This window comes from Oenanthe melanoleuca, chromosome 1 (genome assembly GCF_029582105.1).
Source record: "Oenanthe melanoleuca isolate GR-GAL-2019-014 chromosome 1, OMel1.0, whole genome shotgun sequence".
Taxonomy (NCBI): domain Eukaryota; kingdom Metazoa; phylum Chordata; class Aves; order Passeriformes; family Muscicapidae; genus Oenanthe; species Oenanthe melanoleuca.
The window spans coordinates 4,641,044-4,666,252 of record NC_079333.1 but is presented as its reverse complement, the minus strand read 5'-3'; the positions used below and the strand labels follow the sequence as shown (position 1 = coordinate 4,666,252).

At 42.3% G+C, this 25,209-nt stretch overlaps 2 protein-coding genes across 9 annotated transcripts in view; one reads left to right on the top strand and one right to left on the bottom strand.

Annotated features, from left to right (window-relative positions):
- Positions 1-4,305: 4,305 nt before the first annotated feature.
- Positions 4,306-11,405, bottom strand: MPC2 (mitochondrial pyruvate carrier 2). Its single transcript, XM_056499998.1, has 5 exons — positions 11,176-11,405; positions 7,804-7,844; positions 6,241-6,325; positions 5,026-5,137; positions 4,306-4,545 (listed from the first exon to the last, which is right to left on the bottom strand). The coding sequence occupies exons 1-5, from the start codon at positions 11,279-11,281 to the stop codon at positions 4,506-4,508; spliced, it is 384 nt and encodes a 127-aa protein (XP_056355973.1). The 5' UTR covers positions 11,282-11,405; the 3' UTR covers positions 4,306-4,505.
- A 478-nt stretch (positions 11,406-11,883) lies between these two features.
- The window catches only part of DCAF6 (DDB1 and CUL4 associated factor 6), a 75,087-nt gene continuing 61,761 nt past the window's right edge, over positions 11,884-25,209 (top strand). For 4 of the 8 annotated variants that reach the window (XM_056499910.1, XM_056499900.1, XM_056499890.1 and 1 more), the window contains exon 1: positions 11,884-12,160. In XM_056499910.1, the coding sequence (XP_056355885.1) occupies positions 12,067-12,160 (94 nt within the window). In that variant the 5' untranslated portion in view covers positions 11,884-12,066. The remainder of the gene's footprint in view (positions 12,161-25,209) is intronic. The other 4 variants (XM_056499945.1, XM_056499937.1, XM_056499928.1 and 1 more) reach the window with 1 other exon arrangement.

Sequence of the window (25,209 nt, the reverse complement as noted above, 5' to 3'; positions counted from 1 at the left end):
AACTAACAGCTCTGTAAATATTTAATATTTTATTTTTTGGCAATAATACATACAAGATAAAAAATGAACAAATTTCTTCTTCACATGAGACCTTTAAATATTTTTTTCTACTTCATGGATTAAGCAGGGGTTTTTTAGCAAGACTCCACATGAAGGGCTACGGTGTTTGTACCCAATGTTGGAAGCTGATGGAGTGGGACCTACTTACCCCAGAAATGCTCAGGAGTAGTTTGTCCACTCAAGCTTCCATCTGTTGATAAGATCCACTGTCTTGGTTGTTGCAGTGCTCATGTTGGTGAACTGTAGTCAGGAAATTCTTTGCTCAGAAGATGGTGAGGCCCTGGCATAGATTGCCCAGAGAAGCTGTGGATGCCCCATTCCTGGAAGTATTCAGGATGCAGTTGGATGGGGCTCTGAGCAGCCTGGTCTGATGGAAAGTGTCCCAGCCCTTGGAAGGGGGCTTGGAAGTGAATGATCTCTAAGGTCCCTCCCAACCCAATCCAGTCTGTGATTCTGTGGTTCTATAGGATCTTCTCAAGTGCTGAATTCTGTACCTGGCAGCCAGGAGGGACATCCCTGTCCTGGGGGCACCAGGCCCAGCACTGCCAGCTGGGCAAGGGAGGGGATTGTCCTGGGGCAGCCTCACCTCCAGTCCTGGGGGCAGTTTTGGGTGCCACAATATAAAACAGACATGAAGCCATTGGAGAGTGTCCAAAGGAGGCCTCAGGGATGGTGAAGGGACTGGAGGGGAAGCCTTCTGACAAATGGCTGAGGTCACTTGGTCTGTTCAGCCTGGAGGAGACTGAGGGGAGAGCTCATTGTGGCCTTCAACACCCTCATGAGGGGAAGCAGAGGGGCAGGCACTGCTCTCTTCATTGTGACCAGTGACAGGACCCGAGGGAATGGCATCAAGATGAGTCAGGGGAGGTTTAGGTTGGATATCAGGAAAATGTTTTTCACTCAGAGGGTGGTTGGGCACTGGAAGAGGCTCTCCAGGCAAATGGTCACAGCACCAGGCCTGACAGAGTTCAAGAAGTGTTTGGACAATGCCCTCAGGCACATGGTGTGACTCCTGGGGGTGTCCTGGCCAGGGCCAGGAGTTGGACTCCATGAACCTGGTGGGTTCCTTCCAACACAGTGTAAATTATGATTAAGATCAGGAGGAATCTTGCTGCTGCTGCTTTCCTTATTTATCAGGCTGTTACTTCCCGACATTTATTTTATACTTAATAAAACACTAATGCTTTGGATGTTGTTGATGGAGAAACTTGATTTTGATCTTCCCGTTCATCTCTGTGCATCACTCTCTTTCTCCCCCAACGTTTTTGAGTAAGAGGGAGAATTGTGATGAATGTGGTGATCAGAAACTTGCTGCTATGAGAAGATGGGGCTGGCCTTGCCTCTGAAGTCTGCTACTAATGTTTGCTTCTCTTCCTGCTGGAATGTACTGGAGAATCTGAGCACAATTCTGATGTGGTGCTAACTTTAGGAAGCACATGAATCTGGTGCTAACTTTAGGACTGATCTGGTGCTAACTTTAGGAGACACACTGATCTGGCTGATCTTAACTGACTCAAGGAGACACCTCCTTGCATGGCTTTTGTCTAGCTACAGGTATGTTCATATTGCCTAGACTGAGGAGGCTCCCTGCAAGGCTTCTTTGGTCCTCTTTATGAAGGCAGAATGATCTTGGAAGTTTTTAAAAAAACATGAAGCATCTTTTTAGAAAGAAACAAAAGTCCTCCCCCAGGAATGACAGAAATCTGTCTGAATCCTTCTCCAGTGCCAAGGTTGTTGATTTTTTTTTTTTTTCTTTTTTTTTTTTTTTCTTTTTGGTCATGGAAAAGTGAGTAATGTAATTAAGTAAGATATTTATGCTGAAGTCAAAAGAACTTTAGGCATTGTGAGACAACACTTGAGAACTTTCTGTTCCTTGGGTTATCTGAGATAAATTAATGATATGATAACCTGTGCTGATGAAAGGGACCAATGCTGAGTTGGCTTACTTAGTAAACTCAGGAGACAGACAACTTCTCTTCCTTGATGGGTAGAACAAGCAGAGATTTAAGTCAGACAAGGTCATCATATCCTGATGACCAGAAATTGAACTCTCTTTGCTCTGCTGCTGTTCTCTTAATTCACTGATGCTGTTCCTTGCAGGAGGAAAGGAACAGCTTGGACTTTGAGGAACAAAAAGGGTGTTGTCCTTGTCCTACTGTAGCACTGCTGCCAGCTCTTTTTAGGATCATCTCTTTTAAAAACAAGTGCTGCATGCCAGGCTTGCAGCAGCCCAGAGGAGGAGCAGGCACCTTTCTGGAGGCAGTAGCCAGTGACTAAAAGAGTTAGGGGAGGGTCATTGCTCCTGAATAGTGGACCTGGGAGGGCCTTTGTGATGACTTGCAATAAATTATTTTATTCATCATGCAAACAAAACTGGAATCAATCTGAAATCTTATTTTTGATTACCATAAACAAATTTCAAGAGGATTACAAATACAGTATCACTCTAAGTAAATGGTAGCTGTACTCAGTCCATCAGGTTTCCATGGCCCCATTTGACTTCAGCAGTTGTTCTGTGAGGAAGATGGTCACCATGTTCACAAAGTAGCATTAAGAGCCATTACAGGGGGGCAGATAATGTCCCTGTAACTCATTGCTTGATGTGTCATTTATAACTGGAGACTGTAGGGTTTTGTTTTCTCTCAAAGCTTTAGTGGTACTTCGGTTTGTGACTAGAAGAGCTGTAATTGGGTTTTTAAACTTTTGAAGCCTGTGAGAACTGTCTAGGTAACCATCTGTCTTGTAACTGCAGTAAAGGTGTGTATGCAGCTTAAAAGCTGCATTGCCTTAAGAGTGGATTCACAGGTCAGGTATGGAGTGTTTGATTTGTGACCAGAACACCTTCACTCTGTATTGGAGTCTTGTCTTGGAATTCTACATTATTAATGTATCTGCCAAGGACCTCAAATACAAAATGTTCTTATTGTATCATAGGTGATGGAAGTATTTCCTCCATAAAACCACCAAAAGAGATGAGAATGTGGGTGGGACTTCTGGGCTGTGGCCACATCTCTGCAGTTTAACATTTTTGTATGGGAGACTACAAAATTATATTAACAAGGCTCAGCAATTATTCTTTTCTTTAGGTTTCTCTTTCCCTTCTCTTCACTGCCCTAAAGCTAATAAGCCCTTTCATTTACAGGTATTTTTGCACTCTAAAATGTAAGTTCAATGCCTTTGGAGATCAGTGTGCTGTGCAATGTTTTCTGTCTCCCTGCAATGCCAGCTGTTCTTATGTGGTAAATGTAATTGAAAACATAGACTGGGTACTTTTCTTTTATAAACCTCTGTCCTGGAGGTGTGTGAGACAACAAACACCTGTAAGACAGGTGTATAATCTATGTGAGGGAGCTAGATATGCATTGCATGGCCTGATTACAAAAGCCAGTGTACCAACTGTTAGTGCTTTTGCTTTTACAGACTCATCTGGAAACAGTTATCTTGGATATTTTTTCTTGAATGGACTTTAATGTTTTCTATTGTAATCTTGTGAATATTTTAATACACTTTTTTTTTTTCCCATTACTGGTTTGCTGGATGAGTCTTACCTGGTTGGGGACTGGGAAGGGAGGGGGTCTGGAATACACCACCTCTCTCCCTGGCAGTATTCTTCAGTCACTGTGTCCTTGGTGACCAACACAGCTGGAGAACTCACCACTTGAGACCCTGGATTAACGCTTCTGCCACAAGGACCAAGACATGCAAGTGGAATTGTGGCAGAACAGAAAACTGACTTCATGGTGGGACAGCCCTTGAAAAAGGGGAGCTGACAGACTCATCAGAACCGACCTTCTCTCAGTTATCTTTTCCCCTGCATGTGAATTCCTGAGTCTGAGTCTGGTGCTTCAATACCCCCATCTTCTGCCTGGAGTTGTGATGGAACCTAAAGCACCAGTGGCACATTTGTTTGCTGTCCTTTTGCTCAGGACAGTGGTGGCTGGGGAACAAATGAAGACACACAGCTGAAGCTGGAACAAATGTCCTTATGCTACCGGGGAAGGAAGAGCATGAGGAAATGAAATGCAAATGCCACTGTTGGTTACTGAAATATGGCAAACCCTCACCCAGGTGGTTTCCTGACTGTGACAGGAAAGATCACTTCAGTCTGAGGCTCTGGCTGTCACCAGTACTGTGTCACCCCCAGCACTGTTCAGTGGGGTTAGATAAGGTGAGGCTCAGCAACTCTTTTTAGGCAAAATCCAGACAGTTTCTTTAAAGAGACCATACAAGACAAACAATTCCACCTTCATTTTAAAAGGTTACCCTTTATTTAAATGTGTGGAGATATTTGATCGTTATTTGCACTTAGAAAACATTTGCTCTCTAGACATTTAAATCTTCTCTTTGATTTTCTCAGAGGAAAAAACATTAAAATTAGTGAAGCTAGGTCCCATGGGGATGGGTTTGTGCGTTGCTAGCTTTGACCTATTGGGTGAAGGATCTCTTTACTGCACCTGCTTTTGCGCTTTTAGCTCCTGATTATACCTATAGGAATAAAAAAGAGCACAGGCTAAGAATAGAGTAGAACATCAACAACAGTAACACTGTTTTCCTAGCAATCCATTCACCAGAGGAGGTTTAAAATGACAATGCACTTGAGGGTGGAAACTTGGGATCTTAATTCTTGTAGGAAGTTCCAAAGTAGCTAAGTTTGCCACATTCCTGGCCAGTACTGAAGCCAGAAAACTCCCAAAGTTTCCTTCAAGAAACAATTTTTTAAAAAAATGCAGCTCTGCTTAAAAATCCTTTGATCTAGCTGGAACTGACACGATTCAATGCTGCTCTAGCTAGACTGAAAATATTTACAGCTTCACTCGGAGTTAACTGTTAAACTAACAATGTAGCAAAAACATTCTATAATGTTTCATGAATGGTTCAGTTCCTCTCGCACTGACAGAGAGGCTGGCAGTATTTATAAATTCCTGGTTAATGCTTAGCTGTAGTTGTATCCTTATTAATGCATACCTCCATATTCGGAAAAGCTGGGAGCCACCAGCACAGCCAACAAAGAAGTTCACAGCAAACAGACTCCAGTTTTTAGGGATAATCACCAGAGAGTACCGTGACCAAATGAGGCCTGTTGAATAAAATGGAAAGTTTAAAGATATTTAAAATTAAATATTCAGATATTCCCTAAGTTTGGAGGCAGATTCATGGGCCAACTGAAGTAAACAAATTTCACACCTTCATGTTAGGTAACTGCTTTGCTTATAACTACATTTTTCTCAGTGAAAAGTGCCAGTGGGACATCTACAGGTATGTACTGCATTTTTCTAAAATAGCTACAGTTAGGTCAGTCATAGCCTGAACATCAAAGAAAGATCCTCTGTAGTCTACAGCAGCCTAGACCTTAATTGTCAAGCACAGTTGCAGGGTAGTGGTTTTTTGCTGTATATCCAGCCTGCTGCACTACATTGGAGATTATGCAAAACTTATGCAAAATGCACAGGACTGTGTCAGATATCAAAACAAAGTCTGGAGAACTCTTCCAGACAGGAAAAGCATTGGAAAAAGCTGCCCAGGGAGGTGGTGCAGCACCATCTGTGGAGGTGTTTATATTAAGTGTAGTTTTGTCACTTAAGAGATGCATTTTAATGGTGGACTTGGAAGTGCTGAATGAATGGTTGGACTCCATGATCGTTAAAAGCCTTTTCCAACCTAAATGACTCTAGGATTACAGAATATTATTTCTGCCAGTGAGAATTCTTGGCAGGCAGCAGTGCAGTAGTCCATGTGCCACTGCTTCCAATTTCTTGTAACACTTGGAAATTCTTTCTAGTTATGTTAGTGTAATTACCCTACCATTCTTGAATTCCTTAAAGTCTGTTGTAAAAAAGTCACCATATCCTGGACTGATTTCAAAATTAGTTGATCTGAAGCAAAGGAGTTAACTTACTGCCATGAATGGTGTCATGGTAATTTAAGGGATGGCACTCATGTCCTAATTCACAGCAACTTGCGCTGAACAATCCAAATTACGACAGGTGTAGAAAACTTACATAATTATAGAGTGCTTGTTGATTTAACAGCAAGTAGAGGTATGTCCTAGAATTATCACCCAACAGCAACAGTGATGTTAAATAGCATGTTAAAATTAAGGCTTTCTGTAGAAGTGGATTAGTACTGATGGAAGATTGTGAGGTGGTGCTATGTAAAAACAGGGAGTAAGTGCAGCTTTACCTGTGGCCATTAGTACTGCAGACTGTGCTGTGCTGAGCTTTTCTGCTGGTCTGGCCATGTCAGCCAGTCCAGCAACCACCAAACCCTGCAAAGAGAAATTCAGTCAGCAGCAGTCTGGGACTCCTGTAGCAGATCAAGAGCTTTACAGAGTGAAGCTGCTTCACAGCTCAATGCTTATCCTACTGCATTATGCAGGAGATGGGATGCATTCTGTGAGCAATTAGACCCTGGGAGACCCTTCCAGTCCCTTGTGGTAGGAAAAAGAACATGGTTATGGCAGCTACAACTGGGTCACAATAAAATCCCAGGCATTGGCAGTTTTGTATTAATTCAAGAACAAGGTTAATTTAAAGACAGCTGCTTAAGAAAGCAGCTGAGAAAAACCCACCCTGGTTTTCATACAACAAGTAGAGGCTTATTAAATAAAGGCCTTCTTCTCACAGGTCAGGCTAAGATACTGCTGGTAAACAACCCATATAGTCTTCACTCAGCTTCATCTGAGGGGATAAAAGTGCTTTTTTAAAAATATAATTTCAGCATTAGTAGAAAACTTGCATATGGATTGAGGAATAGCTTGACTGATCTACTTGATATTAGTAGCAAACTCTGCTTGGTTTGTTTGTTGTGTTATTGCCCTCTACTGGAAATACAATTTAATGTTCCTGTTACACCAGTTCACAAAAAACCCCTAAGTAAGATAGTCCTAATGCTTTCACCCAGGACTCCTTGGGCCCAGAAGAGCTGCTTGTGTGCTCAGGCTCAGGAGGGTGTTTCCAGGGAGAACCTCTGAGGAAGGGGAAGGTTAACCATGATTCCTGCAGCTCCAGTCCAGACAAGTGACTGAGAAACCAAGCTGCAGCTTAGAGCACAGTGTATTCCCTGTGGCCTATAAAACGTGGCAAAGTTACAAAGCAACTGGCAATGGTAAGAGAAGGTTCTATCCTTGCTTGTTATCACACAAGAAGATCAAACCCTGGTGGGTTTAGAGATCTCTTGTTTTATCTGTATCAATGCACCACCTCAGAGGAGCACAGGGAATTAGGAGGTGGCATTTGCATCACCTGGGCACAAACACAGCCCAGAGCTGTGGCCAAGTGGGAAGCAGAACCTCACAGGAGGCAGAGCAGCACCAACAGCCACAATGGCCTTTGTTTTTTATGTCAAGACTATTTTGCACTCTGCTATGCTTCAGCCTGCCTTCAAGCTATGAGGTTTAGGAATTGGCTTCCTTAAGATTTTTCTCAAATTCCTTAATCTCAGAAGAAACACGTGCTTTAGGAGTTTTGCATCATGCCAGCTCAAGCCTACCTTGAGCAACAGTTGGTATTTCACAAGAGAAAAGCCTTTGTGAAACTCAGTGAAAAGCACAATTCTTCCACAAAGCATTTTCTACACACTGTATCCCCTTCATGTTGTGCTATCTGTTATTAAGGCTAATTTTGTTCCTCCCTCTAATCTTTCTGAAGGCTCAAGTATCTGCTGGGAAACTCTTGCTTGCTCACTGAGTTGCTGCAGATTGCCCTGGGCTTGACACCCAGACACCAGCTGGCATCTTGTACTTACCCATTTCATAATAGGTGCCCAGAAAAACACTGTTTTGGGACCTGAGGGAGGATGGGAGAAAAAAAGTTAAATTATTTAGCAAGATGTGGCTGTTTTAATAGCCATGATAAGTTTGTTTTATTTTGGTTGGGTTTTTTTTAGATAATGAGCTGTTTATATTAGCAGTTTCTACTGCTGTAGAAGCTTTAGCACCTACTACTCATAATTCATCAACTCAGTGCATCAACTTTCATTTGTGCAATCACTCCACACATTTCTGCAACAGCTGGATAGGATTTTGTACGTCCATGTTTAAACAGTTGAGGATGCCAGAGCAGGCAAAATGCATTTATAATTGAAACAGTTAGGAAAAGGCCTAGGAATAGGGAAAGCACCCCAAAAAGTCTACCAGTAGGCAAAAGAGTATTATGGGGGAAGAGCATGAAATATCAAGAAGAAAGGCAGAAAAATCCAAGGGCATGGGACCTGAGGAAAAACAACTCTCTTACAAATACATATAACTTTCAGTGGTGCTAAAATAGCAACTGGTTGGTTAAAACAAAGCCCTGTAAAGCCACACCTACAGCTATGCCAGAAATCATTAATCTGTGACTTCTGCTCAAAATCAAAAATGAGAGATCACGATTCAAAGTACCAACCTCCCTGTGAAACAGGACACTGTTCTAATTTTATCAAAAAACATTAATGTTTAGTTCACTGCTCAGCACTCTGATAACATGCAAGATGAAGCCAAGTTTTCACTCTAATATATTATGTAGCAGTAACCACCAGGACTTTGGTTGCCTGATTTTTATGAGAACTATTTCTTCACTAAGAATTCAGCCCTGGAAAGACCTTGCACTAACTACTTGTACTTCCAGTTTTAACCACCCACAAGTTTAAAACTATGACTTGGGAAATAAAAACTGGCTTGGCAGCCTTGCATAAAGCCCTTTTTAACCCACCTTGCTTATGATCAAGTTTCAAACTGCATTTAATAACTACAAGCACATTACCTTTTGTCTAATATTGTTGAATATTAGGTAACAGCAGCTTAATGTTCATCCTTTAAAGATATAAACTTAGCTGCTGTTCTCTTGGCCCCCTACTTGGTATGTCAGTATCAGACTGCAAATACAGCTTGTTAGAAATAAATTAGTTTTACAGAGTAGCTTTAGTTACTAACATTTATCTTATTCTAAAACACAAGTTCAGATTTGAAGTATTAGAGGATGTGGATTGAGTGTAAATTGTTAAACTGACTTTCCCTAAACAGCCAGCAGAGTTTTCAAGAAGACTGACATTAATTTTTATTAATAATAGAAAACTCAACCATTTCAAACTGCTGACTGCAGAACTAAGAAACAATTGGAGAGAGGGAAGGTACCAAGCCAAGTTTTTTATTTAGGTAAGACTGTCAAACACCTCTCCTTGGAGGCACTCCAGCAAGCACCCAGCCTGGGTGAGTTCTTCCTAGCTCCTGACATCCAGAATTTTTCAAGGATGAATATGACAGCAGCACATGAGAGCAGGGGGACACCAGAGGCTAATTTGTATATCACATGTGAGACCAGTTTATAGAATTTATGACTTCTAATAAGTATAAGAAGTCTCTGTGCTGAAAACTCGAGTTTAGTCAGGCAAAGTGAACCAGAGAGGCCAAAGGGGAGGGAGCACAATCTCAGCCCACACTTTTCCATGGCAGCCTGGGGAGTTGGTGTGCCAGGCTCTCCAATGGCCTCCAGCAAGGCCAGCCAAAGAAACAGTTTTTAACAGGCATCAATTATTTTGCTGGAAGCTTTCTTAGTGCCAGAAAGTCCTTCATGCCTCACAAGTGATTTATAATTTCATGACAATGACGCTTATATTCCTGAATTAGGCTAGAGATTCAGATGTCACTGGAGATAAAAGAAAGCCTTGCATTTTTAACCCACTTTTTTTTCTGCAGTCAGAGCGAAATCTATTGCATAACTTTCTCACAGACACACATTCAAGACTAAAATAGAATTTGCAGGGGTTCAGTTTCTGTACTTTCTTGTGCTGTAGCTTTTCTCACATCATCAATATGGATTATGACAGATAGATATGTGTGTGTATATATAACATATATATACACAGAATCCCTAAAACTGGATTTATTCATGTGAAGATTATGGTGATGACCAAAAGTGGCCCACAGGCAGTTTTGTGAAGTGAAAAGCACTGCAAGAGAATCTCCAAAACCTTCTCCAATTACCACTACAGCTCTGTCGAAGAAGGAACATGGATGTTCCCAGTACCTGCTGTGCACTGTATCCACTAAAAGCATCTGGAAGCTGCCACATTTCACACTGGTAGAATGTGTCTCTCAGTGTTGGACATGTTGTCTCTTTTAACGTATAAAAACAATACATTAATGTTAAACATATTGGTCTAGTGAATTCAGTACAAATCAAACATTTTGAGAACTGCACTTTTCACTCTTTGTGATTTCTTTAGAGAAGCGACTCTCCTTCCAAGAAAGGGCCATTGTATGAGGATAGAGCAACTGACTGCAAACTAAAGTCCATTTTCACAGTGCATATTCCTGGTAGGTGAAAAGTCAAGGATGCCTGTGACACTGACACAAAACAGTGGGGACAGAGCCTATGGAATGCCAGGATTTTATCGGGCGCTCGTTTTAACAACCGACGCGATTTGTTTACATGACAAACAGCACTGAACGAGATCATTTTACAAGAGGTTTCTCCCTGATAATGCAAACCCCCACGTTTGCCCACCGAAAGGTAAACTGTAGGTCAGGTGAGGGGAACTCACTCTTCACCCACGGGAGTCCTCCAGAGGATTCACCAAGGGCACGAGCCGCCTTTGGGAGAAGTGTGGAGCAGAAAGAAAATAAAACCAAAGGTTGCTGACTTGACCAGGGCACGTTTCAATAACAGGAACCCTGGCAGCGCTTTCCCCGTCCCTGAAGTGTCCGAGGCCGTGCTGCATGGGGCTCTGAGTAACCTGCTCTGGGTGATCTCTAATATCCCTTCCAACCCATAGCATTCCACGATTCTATGTTTTTCCAGCCTCCTCTTGAAAGAAGCGGTTGCCGAGGCCTCCAGGCCCCTTTAGACCCATGGCATCCCCCGGGCCAGGCTCTGCATCCACCCCGCGGTACCGTGACAGTGACAGCAGCGCGTCCATCCCGGAACCCCCGAGCCGTGCCCCATTATCCCGCTCTCCCTTCACAAACACAACAAATTCCCCGTTTCGGAGCGGGACCCCGCTCCAGGCCGCTTTCCCGCGCCACAGCCTCCCAAACCGCGGTGCTGCGGTCCCGATCCCGCCCGCCAACCGCAGGGAGCGCATCCCCCGCCCCGCCCTCCCCGCGCACAACCGGGAACCAAGGTGACCCCCGCCCGTTACCCGCTGGGTGGTTGTAGAAGGGCCGGAACCGCGGCGGCAGCATGAGCTCGATGCGGTCGAGCATGCGGTGGTAGGAGGCGCGGAGCCCCGCGACGGCGGCCGCCATGGCGAGGGACGGGGCGAGCGGGGTCCGAGCGGGCACCTAGGGACGAGCGGGACCTGAGCGGGGGCCGCCTCCCGTGCCCCCGTCCGTCGGTCCGTCCGCCCTTGCTCCGCCCCTGCCCCGCCCGCCGGTCCTGCCCACCCGGCGGCCGCGCTCTGACTGGCCGCCGCCGCAGAGGGCGGGCCGGGGCCGACGCTGCGAGCCGCGCTATTGGCTGCGCCCTGGCCCCGCCCCCTGGGGAGAGCTGGCGCGCCCGCCGTCCTCGCAAAGGGCACGGCCGCCCGGCTCAGACATGGCCGGCGCCCCTTCGCTCCGCCCCTCAAGATGGCCGCCGCGGGGGACTCCGCGCTGCGAGTAATGCGCCCAAAGCCAAGATGGCCGCCTTGGGGCTTCACACCGCTTCACTGGACGGAGCGGAGCGCGCTGACGTCACCCTCCACGCCCGCGACGCGCCCTCCCCTCAGCCGGGGCGGGGCGACGTCACCGGCTCGCGCGAGACGCGCGTTAGTCGCGGGCCCCCGCGCCCCCCTTCCCTCCCGGTGGGCGTGGCCCCATTGCCGGGGTGGGCGTGACCCCATTGCCGGGGTGGGCGCGGCCCCGCACGCGGCGGGCGTGGCCCGGACCCGCCGCGCCTCCGGCTCGCGGTCGGTGCCTCGGCGCGAGGCGGGCGCGGGGCGCGCGCACGGGGGCCCGCTCGGCGGTTCCCATGGTGATCGCGCGCGCCCGGCCGGTCCCGGCGCACCCCCCCCGCTCGGCTCGGCGCGCGCCCTTCCCGCCCGCGCGGGGCCATGTCCCGCGGGCGCTGCCCTCACCTGCTCTGGGACGTGCGCAAGCGGACCCTGGGGCTGGAGGAGCCCGGATTGCTGCGCAGGCACTACCTCGGTGAGGACAGGGTGTGTGGGTGTGTGTGTGGGAGGGTGGTGTGGGTGAGCTCCGGCCGTCCTTGGCGCCCCACCGATGGAGAAGGGGGCCCGCAGCTCCTTCCTGTCCCGCGGCTCCGAAGTTTCCTGTGCCCCGTGTGGGGCGGCGACGCCTTCTCCAAATCCTCCCTCCGCGCCCTCAGGGGTGATCCCGGACATCCCGTTCCCCCGTTGTCCCGGAGCGTTCCCGGGCCCGCCGGGACCCCCCGCTCCCCCGGTGCGCGGCGCCGCTCGCCCGCCGCCCCTGTTTCCCGAAGGAACTGTTGCACGCGGCGATCCAGACGGGGAGTTGGGCGGCGGCTCGGAGCAGCTCCGGTGCCGGGCAGGGTCCGGGTTTACCGGCGCTGAGCTGCGAACAAAGCCCGTAAACGCCTCCGGGATGATGGCGCGGTGTTCCCGGGGCTCGGGAGAAGCCGAGCCGCTGGACGCGCCCGGTGCGGGCCGATCCGCCCGCCCTTTGTGCCCCCAGCCCCGCAGTGCCCTCCCCTCCCAGCCCCATTCCCGCTTCCAACTTAAAGCCAGCGCCACTTCGAGTTTCCGAGGCCGCGGGGAGGTTTCTGTGGCGTGAAGGAACTATCGATATTCTTTGTCATGGCGCAGGTTCTGTGAAAAAAAAAACAACAAAAACGTTGCCAAAAAAATATTTTTTAAAACCGGCATTTATTTACGTGTTGTCGGAGGTGTGGCGATCCGTTGTAGTGGCACTGTGGATTTTTGGGGGGATGTCTCTCCAGGGTAGATGGCTCGGTGAGTCGGGAACGGTTTCTTTGTGCTCGTGTGGCAGAAACAATTCCTGCCTTGGAGTAGAAACCTGGAGTACTCGAGATGGAGCTTGATTTACAGCGTTGTAAAACGAATGTCGTCCTGTGCCTCTCAGGCTGTGCTCTGTGGAAGTGGTCTGTCGTTTGGTTTTTTCCCTGGTGGAATTTAAGGTGGCATATCACATTCCCGAGCCTAACTCAGGAGTTTTCTGTCTGTAGTCCCTGAGCACTCAGTAATTCACAAAAGGGCAATTGAGGAAATCGAGGTTATTGCTGGTAGGTTTCTGCCGGTTAGAGAGGGAAGGGGGTGTGTGTGTGTGTGTGTGTGCAGTGCACGAGTCCTTTGGAAAGAAATTTTGAGTATTAAAATAAAAAAAGGTCGAGAACTAACGATCTAGCTGCTTTTGATTTTGGTTATGTCTCAAGCTGTGCTTGGCCAAGCCTTAGCTGCGGATTGTTCTAACTTTTAGTGATCAATCCTTCTGACTGATTTTTTTTTTTTTTTTTTTTTTTTTTTTTGTCTGCTCCAGTTGGAGCAGAAAAGCTCAATGTTAAAATTAGGACTGTAGGGTGCAGATTCTGAAGAAGCACCTTTTTTTTAAGAAGACTTTTTTTTTTTTTTTTCCCTGCTGCTTTTACATGCTTGTGTCTCTGAGAGTTGAAATACTAAAATCATCTTCCCAGATTTACCAAGACGTCTTTTCTGCGTGCTGCTCCAATAAAATGCACATAACTCTAGTTAAAAACAAAACTCTTGTGCCTTGGTTAAAGTCTTATATTTACTGTTTTTCCTTTCACCTAAAGAAGTTCTGTTGCTCTAGAGCCTTGAAAAAATAGGACCTGGGAGAGCCTTCCTGCTGAATTAATGTTGAGATCTGCATTGGTGGTGGCAAGACATGCTCAGTGACTCCTGCTTTTCACCAGGGGGCTGGTACAGGGTGTGCTTGTCTTGTGGAACCACCACAATTTTACCCCAAATGGCATTTATGGCCTTAATAAACTCATTAATTTGACTGCTAGTCAAGTGTGGTGGTTCAAGTCCAGATTTGCCAGACAAGAGGTCTGTTGTAGTGTCTTTTTGTGTGCAGGGCAGTGTAGGTGTGGGTTTTTTCTCTTTCAGACTCCAGCAGCTCTATATAGGAGCTTTGTTTTCTGTCCCACTGGTCAAGACCATAATGGTCGGGTGGGTGCCACTGATCTGATCTGTGTGGAAAGTAAGGCTGCTTCCTATTCATAAATTTTTTCTATTTTTTTTTTTTTTTTTTTCTTTTTAGTAATGTTTCAACAGTCTAGCAGTCAGAACAAATGGAGGACAGGAATTTAATTTTAACTTAGGAGTAATATTGGGAGACTTGAGGCATTGTCCATGTGCATTTTTTTGTTTTTGGTTTAGGCAAATTTTTTTTGCAAATTTGTCTGAACAATTATGGATCTCAGTACAAAATGAAGTATGTATCACTTCATTGCTTGCTGCACTTTTTCAGCCAGCAAATCAAAGGAAAAGCATTATAGCAAGTCCATGACTAACACTGCAGTTGGGAGGAAGATGCGGATGGTATAATGAGCCCTTCACTGGGATGTCTGTGTTGTCCTACAGTGTAAAATATCAGAAATATTGACAGTGACCATGTTTTCAAGGAAGACATCTGAGAGCTAATTGCTGTTTCCTATTTACTCAGTGTTTTAGTTTCATGTGAACTGGCAATCAAGTGGTGCTCTATAAATAGCCTCTCTCAGCTTCTGAAAACAGCTGCTCCAGGAAGGATCAGTGTAATGTACCTCTTCACACAGCTCACCCCTGGAATTTATGGCTTTGTAAAAACTCCCTCTGATTTTGCAGGATCCCTAAATAATTGCTCTGAAATCCAGTCAGTTCTGGACAGAGTTCCAGAGAAACAGCTCGTGGAGCTGTTTTGTGTGTCCCTGGGATGTGTCCTTCAGATGTTATTCTTTGGTGAGAGCTCCTGCTGTGATGAGAGGAGGAAGATGTGGGTCTCAGCAATGTGTCTGTTAGCTACGTTTCCTTCAGCATTTGTAGGCTAATTAGTCTCAATTTCAGCCGGTGCTTGTATTTGAGGTCTCCAGAGGAAGCCAGGCCTGGGGGAGGCTGTCAGTAACTCTTTTCTTTGATTTGGTTTAGGCATCCTCTTAGACTGGTGCTGGTGGGAGGAGCCCTGCTGCTGGATCACAGATGGAAACTGAGTTTCAGACTGGTTTCATAGCACCTGGTGGTGCTTTTACCCTGAAAAACATTGGGGCAAACTTGTAGTATCCGTGTTTAATTCTGCCTTGAAGCTGGCAAGTGTAATTACTCAGGATACTTACGCAAGAATCTCCAAACCTTGCAATTTTGTATCATAGTGGCAATGTTTCAGGCACGAGTTAACGAACCTGTCCTGGTGGCTGGTAAAGCACAACAAAGGCCTCTATGTGGGTTAAATATAGCATATAACAATTTGGCTAGGGCAATGGCAGCATGGATTTCTTCAAGAAAGAGGGATCCATAATTCCTCTGAATTATTTAATGTGATGGGTTTATGTGCTTTTCTGTGAGATTTTCTGCTGCTGAGAATGGCTCTGTTTAAACAGGAGGAAGAATGAATACTTTTCCTTTCTATTTTTATTTGTTTGTTTTGGGGTTTTTGTTTGGTTGGTTTATTTTTGCTGTCTGACATAGCAGGTTATCCAGAGAAAGTCTTTCAGTCTAAAAGGAGGAACTGATGCTGTATTTTAGCTCAGAGTGGTTGCTGGAAGCTGTGGTACTTGATACAATGGAAGCAAATACCAAAATAGTCAGCTCTCCCCAATCTCGGATATCTTCATGAAGATCCTATTTTCTCAAGTCTTTGTTCCTTCTTTTTCTTTTAAGCTTAGTATATATCTTAGAGATAGCATTGTGGTGCTTTCCTGTGAGTTTTTACTCCCCCTTCTTTAAAGATTGTTTCATATCAAACGAAGTTTTTTATCATACTGGTTTTTAAGATTTGAGAAAAGTTTGAAGTCTGTAAAAAATTGGCTGTAAGGAAACCAGTAGTGAGGTTCATTGTGATCAGATTTTGTAAAGCTTCAGCAGTTATTACTAAAAAGTGATCTGTGAATAATTATATGTAGGGAAAATTTACTAAACTACTTAGGTTTCAATAGTTCCCCCTCTTTATATGGATAAACCACAGTAATCCCAGAACTAATTACAGTTCTGAAGTTAATTGATTGTCCTGCTCATAAGTAGGGTTGGAAAATAGGCAAGAATAGCTTTTATAACTTTGCTATTGACTGCCTTCCATTCATATCAGTTTATAAAACTAGTAGTGTCTTGTTGAATGAAGATAGAATTGGGTGTTGCTGTTGAACTTTTGGTACTTCCTAAAATACATTGCCCAGAGTACGAGAGTGGAATTAAAATACTTCCTTAAAATATTGTAAACTTTCATTCTTTCTTTTGCTTTTCTTGGACAAACAAACCAACCAAACCCAGCAGAATGGAAACTTGAATGCTGGGAAGAACAGTGAAAAAGAAAGGCATTATTTTCCCCAGTTTTTTCTCTGGCTATATTTTAACATGAGGTATCTTGGTCTTTGAAAATAATGTGAAGTAAGAAGGGTCAGAGAGCTTTAACATGATCAGCTTTGTAGCTGGTGCTTTTGCAAACTTGGAGATGGGCAGAGTATTTAATCAGCCTTTCTGTTTAAATTCTTTGCATAATACTTTTGATGTTTTGGTGGTTTTTTTTTTTTCAGGTACACTGTTATATTTTATGTCCTAAACCTGTGGAATTAATTTTCTTTCCCAACAGTTAAAAACACTCATTGTCACAGCTAAACTTCAGATCTGATAGAGGTGTTTTATGTTATTTTTTCTTCAAGTCTAACAGATTAAATGCTGTTTGAAAAAGAAACATTATAAATGTACCTGATGGTCCAATTATGAGAGCACAGTTCTGTAGTGATATATTTTATCACGCATCAAATATTTTGTGAAACTCGACTAACTGAAGTGTTTAGAAAGATGTAAGTGAACTCCACAGATTTTTTTCATTAGAAATGTTTTCTGAATAATAGAAATAGGCAGAAGCAGAATTGAAATTCACGGTGTAATGAATGAGTTGGAGGAAAATACATCAGTGGAACAGTTTTTACATGCTCAGTCTAATATTGGAAGGAGGCAGGAAGCATTAGGAAGCAGGAAATTTGGTGTAGTCATTGAATCTTCACTGGTTGTGTAGAAAAGCTTAAGATGCATAAGAGCATTGCAGAAAAGGAATGTAACATTTTAATTGAAAAAACCATGAGAGGGAACAGTGATTGGGTATTGCCTCAAACTGGATATTTTTAGAGGTTTTTTTGCCTTGTTAATAAAAGCAAGACTTAAAAAAATTACAGATGGGCTATTGAAAGAACAATGTGGCATCGAGACCTGTTGGTAGCAAATTGAATTTGGAGGAGTTTAATGAAGAGACTGTGTCTGAAATGAATTCCCTGATACTATCTCATTTAAATTGGTACCAAGGAGCAGAAAGACACTCTATATATGTCTAAAACAGCTTGTAGGAAAATATATTAGGGGTGATCCTAGCATACAGGAATAATGATTTTTTTTTTTTTCCTACTTCAAAGTAAATCAACTCAGATAATAAAGACACCCTTTTAAAGCCTTTAGTGTTGGTAAAGGATAATAAAAGCACAATGTAACAAAATCATTTGGACAAAACAACAAATTAAAAAATGCTGGCTGGTTCTAATTTGGTACATATCAGAAAACTAGAAAGAGATGTGAACTGGGAGGCAGGATTAAGGTTAGATGAGTATTTCTGTGGCCTGAGTACTGAATGCTTAGTTTTAATTTCAGTCTAATCAGCCTTCTGTTATCTTTAGGCTTATTTTACCCATAGACTAACTGTGCTATGGGAGTGGAGGACAGGAGCCACTTGGACCTGCAAGTGGTCATGTAGCATTTATCTAGGTAAATTTGATAGCTTGGTTTGCTGATATCCTAGAAATCTTTGCTTGTAGTTAGTATAATTGACCTTTTTTCAGTTACATCTTCCTGTGTGTTTTGTGGTTTAATCATTATGGTTTGTTGCTGCTTCTTTCTCCTCAGTGTTGTCCTGTTTTGCTTCCATTCAGTAATAACATATCAATGATAATTTTTGTATATTTTCTTTAAAAAAACATTACATGCAAGGGTCTGGGATTACTCAGTGCCTTCTGTCACTCTGTCCTGAAATAAGAGAATGATTTCCAATGTTTGCTTTTAGGGTGCTGGGGATTGATAGTAGCACAGCTTCTGGTTTTTTTATGTACATACACCAGTTTGTGTAAAACTGTAGACCCTTATGGATCACATTATTATGTTCTTTGGTGGGATTACCTACCTGTTTTTTGGGTTGTGTTTTTGTTTTGTTTTGTTTTTTTAAATTTTTATACTACTGGCTAGATCAGAACTTATCAATGAACCTACTTACTGAGTTTTGATGTTTTAATATTATAAACCACTAACTTTTTTGCTGCTGTTGTATTTTGACATATGAACTAAAATGGAAGGTGAATTTCTGGCATTGTATTTGGCCAGCAAGAAATGATGAAAAATTTGTATAACTGTTTCAGGCTGCTGGTTTTCTGTCCTTCAGAAATTCAGGAGGCCTTTTAAGTTATCTGCAGATTTGTCATAATTTCTTTAAATGGGTGGAACTATGCAGATGTACTTTTTGATTTTAAGGGATTAACCTTATGTGTAATATCTGTGATTAACAGAGCATTAATCATGTGTGTTAATGGCTGCCAGGAAGTAGGAGTGTGTGTAAGTGGGTTGTAGTCCAAAGGCTTTACGTGTATTATAATATTTGAATTATACTCAGTCTTAGGATGCAAATGTATTTGCTTTATATCCCTTGGAGCTTCAGTGTTCTCCTGCAGACAGCTGGAGACTGCAGACATTTGTGTGCACTTCTAATATATTTTCATTTTTGATTTCAGTGTTTAATTGAATTTACGCTGTGTGCTTTTTTGTACAGGGAATGTATTTGCTTTGTAAATAACTGCCTGTGCCTTGATACTGAGTGTTTCAGACAGCTTGGTAGTTAAGTTGCACCTTGATCTTCTAATAATGAGCTTTGGATACATGAAAGCTGTCTCTTGCTGCAAAAACAAGTCGTGTACAGCATGTACTGGATTTGTATTTCAGGATGAGGCAGTGATGTGAGAGATCCTTTAGATCTCTTTCCTTTATTTATTTATTTAAATTTTTCTTTCCCTCTTAGCTTTCTTCCAGTTGAATTGCTTCCATTAACTGCATTAGGGCAGACCATTAAACCTGTCTGTGTTCAGTCACTTCCAAGATATTGCACTGCAGCTCTGTGAGTTCTTGTGACTTTGCATGTGATTCCTGATCTTCTCTCCATGAGCGTCCCCAGAATAGTCTAGTGGGATATAACTGATCACGTATCAAGAACCTGTTGACACTTGAGACCAGTCCTGTTCTGGCAGTAAGGAAAAGGATCAGTTCAGACACAAACTGTGCCAGGCTTTGAACAAAGCTGGATTTTTTACTGTTTGAGTGCAAGTCTTGGCTTTTTTGTGTCTTTGGGGCTTAGTGAGCTGCTGATTCAGATGTGTCCCAAATGCTTTAGTGTGTGTTGAATTATTAAATATTGAATGCGAATACCATGAGATGGAATCTGAGTCACATCAGTGAATTTTAATAGCCCCTTATTTTCCACATCTTGTTCTTCAAGGATTTGCAGCCTTTCCTCTGAAAGAGGAAATGTGAAGACTGAATGTGTCATTAATGCTGGCTGCTCTCTAACAGATATCATAGGGAAGATGAGAATCTGTCCCTTCTCTTTCCTGTGAGCTTCATGTGTTCTGAACCATCAATGTTTGTTCAACCCTTTTTGAACTACTGAAACTTCCCAAAAAAAAAAAAAACCTGTTAAAATTAAACTGTTAAACTAAACCCACCTCTTTATTTAGGTCGCATCGCTTTGTTGTTACAATTTTTGTAGCGTGTTCCAGTTATTTGCCTTTCTAGAAAATGAGGAAAAATTCTGGTTCCTTTTAAATTTGTTTTTATTTTAAAAACACTGTTAAATCCTGAGAACTCTCTTCAGTAAAAAAAATAGTCTTTGGAGTTAAACAGGGTGGTGGTTTTTTTTGTGGTTTTTTTTGTTTTTTTGTTTTTTTTGTTTTTTTTTTTTGTGTTTTTTTTTTTTTTTTTTTTTTTGTTATTGAGGATGAATACATTCTGTTTAATGCAACAGGAAATGTCATTTTTAAAAGTAAGGGGTTTTCCCCCTCCATTTGTTTTTAAATAGCCAGTGATAATTTAGGCTGTATCAGTACACTGTTAACTTAATAGTCATCTACTATCAAGACTCAGCTTTCTACTTGAGCTCAACTTTTGATGTAATCTATCTTTAATCCTGGCAGTTTCTTGGTGTTTACATTTGTAATCTTCTGGGGTTGTGACCCATATCTGTTAAGGCATCTATATATTTATTTCCCAAACTCCCCCAAACAAACCCAGCAGTGTACAATTCCTTTACTACCCAGGATTAAATGGTATGTTAAATTAGGCAGGTGTGAAGAATGTTAAATGCCTTAATTCAGTTCCATGCTGTCCAAGTTCTCAATTTCACTTGTGGGAAAGGAAGGCCCTGAGGTTTTTTTGCTAGAAGACATGTCTGTAGATATGCTGATAAGCTTCTGTATAATCACTTCTTAATCTGTTTAAAAATGAGTATTGAGTTAGCTTAAACAACTTTAAATAGTAGGCTTTGATTTTGCCTGGAGACTTTGTCTGGAATTCCTGGGATTAGTCCTGTGGCAGAGTGGGAGAACCAGCAGCCTCTGGAAGGTGATGGCAGCAGCGGGGGCACACACCTCCTCATCAGGAAACAGGACAGTCCTGCTAGCAATGCTCTCTTAAAAGCAGATTCCACTTCCTATGTTTTTTTTTTTTTCCCCTAGCAATTGTGCATGCTCCAGTGTGCATTTTGCCTGAGTGCTTGCAGGTTCTGCTATGAGCAGTTTTAACTTCTGCACTGGGGTGGAACAGCACTACATTTCCACTTCCTAGATACCGTCTTTTCTTGCTGGAAAGTGGAGCTCCTAGCTAACCTCGGGTGTCACAGTGATCAGTAGTACCTGAGAACATAAAGCAAAGTGCCTGATGTGTATTTCCTCAAGTATTGTTAAGGATTGGCTGGATTATTATGTTGATGTCATTTTTATAAGAAAATATTCAATACTGCTGCCCACGTAGCAGTTTCAAATGAAGACTTTTCAAAGTCAAAGGAAAACATTTCCAAAGACACATTCAAACCTACAATAATGCTGTTTACTCCAACTTGCAACAATCTGCATAATATTTCTTGTTGCCCTCACGTAATAGAAGTCTCCTTTGACTTTTCTTTGGAGAAGAAAGCAGGGTACAAGTATATATTTCTTGATCTGATAACTATTGTTTTTGTGTTGGTATCTGTTTTATAATTTCAAGGTGTTTCTTGGGGAGTTCTATTTTAGTGCTGGTGGAGAAAACAGCAAAAGCTTTTGCATGTAGTTAATCCTACATCTAGTTAATCACTTAAGCTGTGTCAGTTTTCTGTTGAGAGGAGTAAGGTGGTATGTGTTATCTTTTACATAGATAGAGCTTCTCTTTTGTACTCTGCTCTATAGAAATTAGAAATATTTGTAGCATAATATAAAAATTTCAAATGCCTTTTGTCTCTGAGTAGTTTGTATTTGATCACTGGACTACTTTAAAGGATTGAATAAATATTAAAATTGCTGAAAACTAGCTTTTTTTTTCCTTCTGTCACAAAATCTCACTTGCAGTCTGTGGCAAGAGCAATACAGAAGACTGAATATGGGCAGTGTAAGGATATCTGTCAGAATGTGGTGTACTTGTGAATGAAACCCACTTAGCACCAGTCAGTATAGCACAGATAAAGTGCTTTCTCTGAGAAAGGTACTCATCCTTTATCCTACATTTTTGTCACTGACAACACCTTAAACATTTCATATTGATATAGCTGAATTTTATGTAATCTTTCAGGTATAAACCATGATAAATATCAAACAGAAATTAAATAAAATGGTTTAAAGCCCAAATGCTTGTAACCTTACCACTTACAGAGTCCAGTTGGAGGCTTATATTTGGGAGTGGATTCTTTCAGTCCAAAAGATGTTTCAAAGTCAATTACAGCCATTGCTACTAATGCACATCTTTTCTGTGCCCTTACCTACAGTATTAGCTAAGAGCATTATTATTAGTAATAACCTATTTTTGCAGATTCTGTACAAGCAAATCTAAACAGAAGTCTTTTCCAAAATGCCTATTTATTATCCTAAAATGTATAGCATTGCTTTTTTCAAAACTTCAGCAGATCTCTTTTTTGCTGTTTTGGTTTTTTGAGGGTGTTTTTTGTGTTTTTTGTGAGGTTTTTTTTGTGTTTTTTTTTGTTTTTTTGTTTTAATCAGATTTTGTATTAATATATTCACCATGAGATATTACAGGCTTGCTGATTTATAATTGAGGGCATAGTGTCCTGTCTTCTGTAGTTTTTGTCCTGGTGTTATAATATCTGAAAGTTTTGTGTTAATACCTAAAGCTCATTACTTAAGCCTGTCTTAGGGTTTGAGTACAGGCTTGGTTAGCACCAAGTTGTTTGATGCTGTCTGGTTAGTAGCAAAGCTCTGATGTATTAAAATGGCAAAGAAGTCTCTTTGTAGACAATAAAAATATTTTGTGTTTTCTTTGTAGTGTTCATGCTTTCAGGCTTTGTGATATATCATTAAGAACAGAGAATAATTTGAATTACCTGCTTTGAACTTAAACCATAATGAAGTACTTGATCATAATCTTTTGAAAGGTAGTCTTTTAAACATTGACAGAACCAAGAGCTATAATTTTTGGCATTTTTGCAGTAGTGCAGAAGAGTGAAGAAATAGAACACAGGGCCCTGTTCAAAGGACTGGAGGTCACACCCATGGATTTGGTTTCTGGCAGTACTGCTGGTTTACTCTTTCTTTTGATAAATTGCTTGAGTTTCCTGTGTCACAGTTTCAACGACTATAAAAATGGGGCCAGTGTTAGCCTACATAGCTAACAAGTAATTTTTAAAGTTTTAATTAATCTTTAAGAATTTTAACTTACCTTGATGAAAGTTAATTCAGTGCATCTTGTGAGTAGTCCTGTTTACTGTATGGTATATGGAGAATTCTGGTTGCTGGAAAAATTATATTTAGATGTGGATCAGAAGAGTTTGATGTAGTTAACTTATCAGAATAAGCTATATACAAATGGAGTTACTTCAGAAATGTCTGAACTGTACCCTGGAAAACCAAGAGAAGTTCTGAAACGCGCTCAGAGTCAGGATAACATGTGCTCTGCATTGGGAACAGATGCTGGCTCCATTTCAGCTTTAAACTAGGGCATCCCAAATGTCACAGCGAGCCAGCGCTGAGGGACCTGGCCCTGCAAAGAGCCAGCTTGATATAAACGAGTGTTCATTTGATAAATGGGGTCTATTACTGAGTAAGGGTTGGCTTTTAACATCTCATACTATGTTGGTGCTGCTTTGCATCAAAGTTACATTTCTGTGGAGCACAAGTGTGCTTTGAAGCTAAACCTTCATCATGGAATGATCTGTACTTCTTCAATGGGAGATTCTGGAGCACAATTAAAAATACTTGAAGGTTTTGCATGCCTGAAGCATTTAACTTGTCTGCTGTCATCTTTCTGAAGCAGCTTTGACTAAGTTGCTTACAAAAGAAAGGTTTGTGTCTCTCTGCCAAAACAGGCAAGTAGAAAGCACCTGATCAGCAATTCCTAAACTGAGGATTGTGACCTAAATGGTGTCGTAAGGACTGTGTGTGGGGAGTGCAAGGGATGCTGTTGTATTTTAATATTGGTCCCTGAAGTGAGATTAGAGCTCTGTAAATGTGCCCAGACACACAGGTTGGGGAATTGTCCAGGTGGGAGTTGCAAGGCAGCATTTGGTTTGACCTTGTGCACAGTGGATGTTTTGAAGAAATAAAGTTACAAAGAAACGGGTGCAACTTCTCTTTCACCTGCTTTCCCATATTTTAATTTGTGTTCTGAACGACTCAAGGTGGGGCTTCTTTCATACACAGAACGGTCCCTTAGTCTCCAGCTTAATATAAACTAAAAAATTTATTGATTGCTGCACCGGGCATTTCACTGTACCTTGAGGCTTCTGTAGTGCATAATGTTTGGTGAGAATGGGTGGATGGCTAAAAACCTGAAAATATTATTGATCATTATACTGAGAGTGGCTCTGAACCTTGAGGCTTCACTTGGTGCATAATGAGTGAAAATGGGTGGGTGGAGCATTAGCTTGACAGCTTTCCAAGTTTCAGCTATGTAAACACTTCACAGGGAGGTCATCACAGCTATTTGAAATTTTACAGGGCTTTTTTTTGTTTAACTTTCTTGTGTATTTGTTGATAAATTCACCTTAGCAGTTTTGAAACAAACCCCATGTGTATTCCACTGTCCAGTGAGATAATCTTGATGATGACAGCTTGATCACTTGGTCTGTGTCCCAGGCCTTATTTGAATATAGGAAGCAATATATTGAAGTACCCTCAGAGAATTAAATTAATGCCTTTCTAGAGGTACTACATAGTTAAGGGGAAAAAAAAATAGTTTCTGGCTTGAGAGCCTGTACTCAGAATTGGGGTGGTAAAATCTAAATGTGACAGAAGTCTTAATGCTGATATTGTAAGAGAAAAGTACTTTTGGGGTTTTGTTAAAAGCTTGGGTTTTGTCCATCATTGCCCCGGGAGGGCTGCCTTGGTAGGAAGGTGGAGGAAACAGGCAGCCTTTGGATTAGGTGAATGGAATTAAGGATTGTGAAGATTCTTGTCACTTGGGAGAGCAGACATGGAGATATGGAGACATGAAGAATCTGGTTTAGGAAGTCCAGCAATAAGAGCTGAGATGCTGAAGAGTAAATACAAAACAAATAAAGAGGTATTATTTCTTGCTTTCTTTTCAATGTCATAAAAATGAATCAGTGACAAACATATTCAAGTGACAAATTCTAATACTTACTGGTGAGCATTTTTATCAAACCAAGTGAACCTGTGGGAGTCATTGCTCAAGTGCAAGGAACACAGATTGACTGACGTTACGCAGCTTGTAACAACAGCAAAAGCAGAGGCAGTATTTTCTTCAGATCTGTTTATTAATGTAGTTCAGGTTTTTATTTTAGAGTAAAAGCACCAC

Bases quoted from the DNA above. Each gene is read 5' to 3' on its own strand.
- MPC2 (XM_056499998.1), bottom strand. From the start codon at position 11,281: ATGGCGGCCGCCGTCGCGGGGCTCCGCGCCTCCTACCACCGCATGCTC. The intron at 5,138-6,240 runs GTAAAGCTGCAC...TTTATTCAACAG, and splicing joins TGCAGTACTAATGGCCACAG to GCCTCATTTGGTCACGGTAC. The intron at 4,546-5,025 runs GTATGCATTAAT...TTATTCCTATAG, and splicing joins CAGCTTTTCCGAATATGGAG to GTATAATCAGGAGCTAAAAG.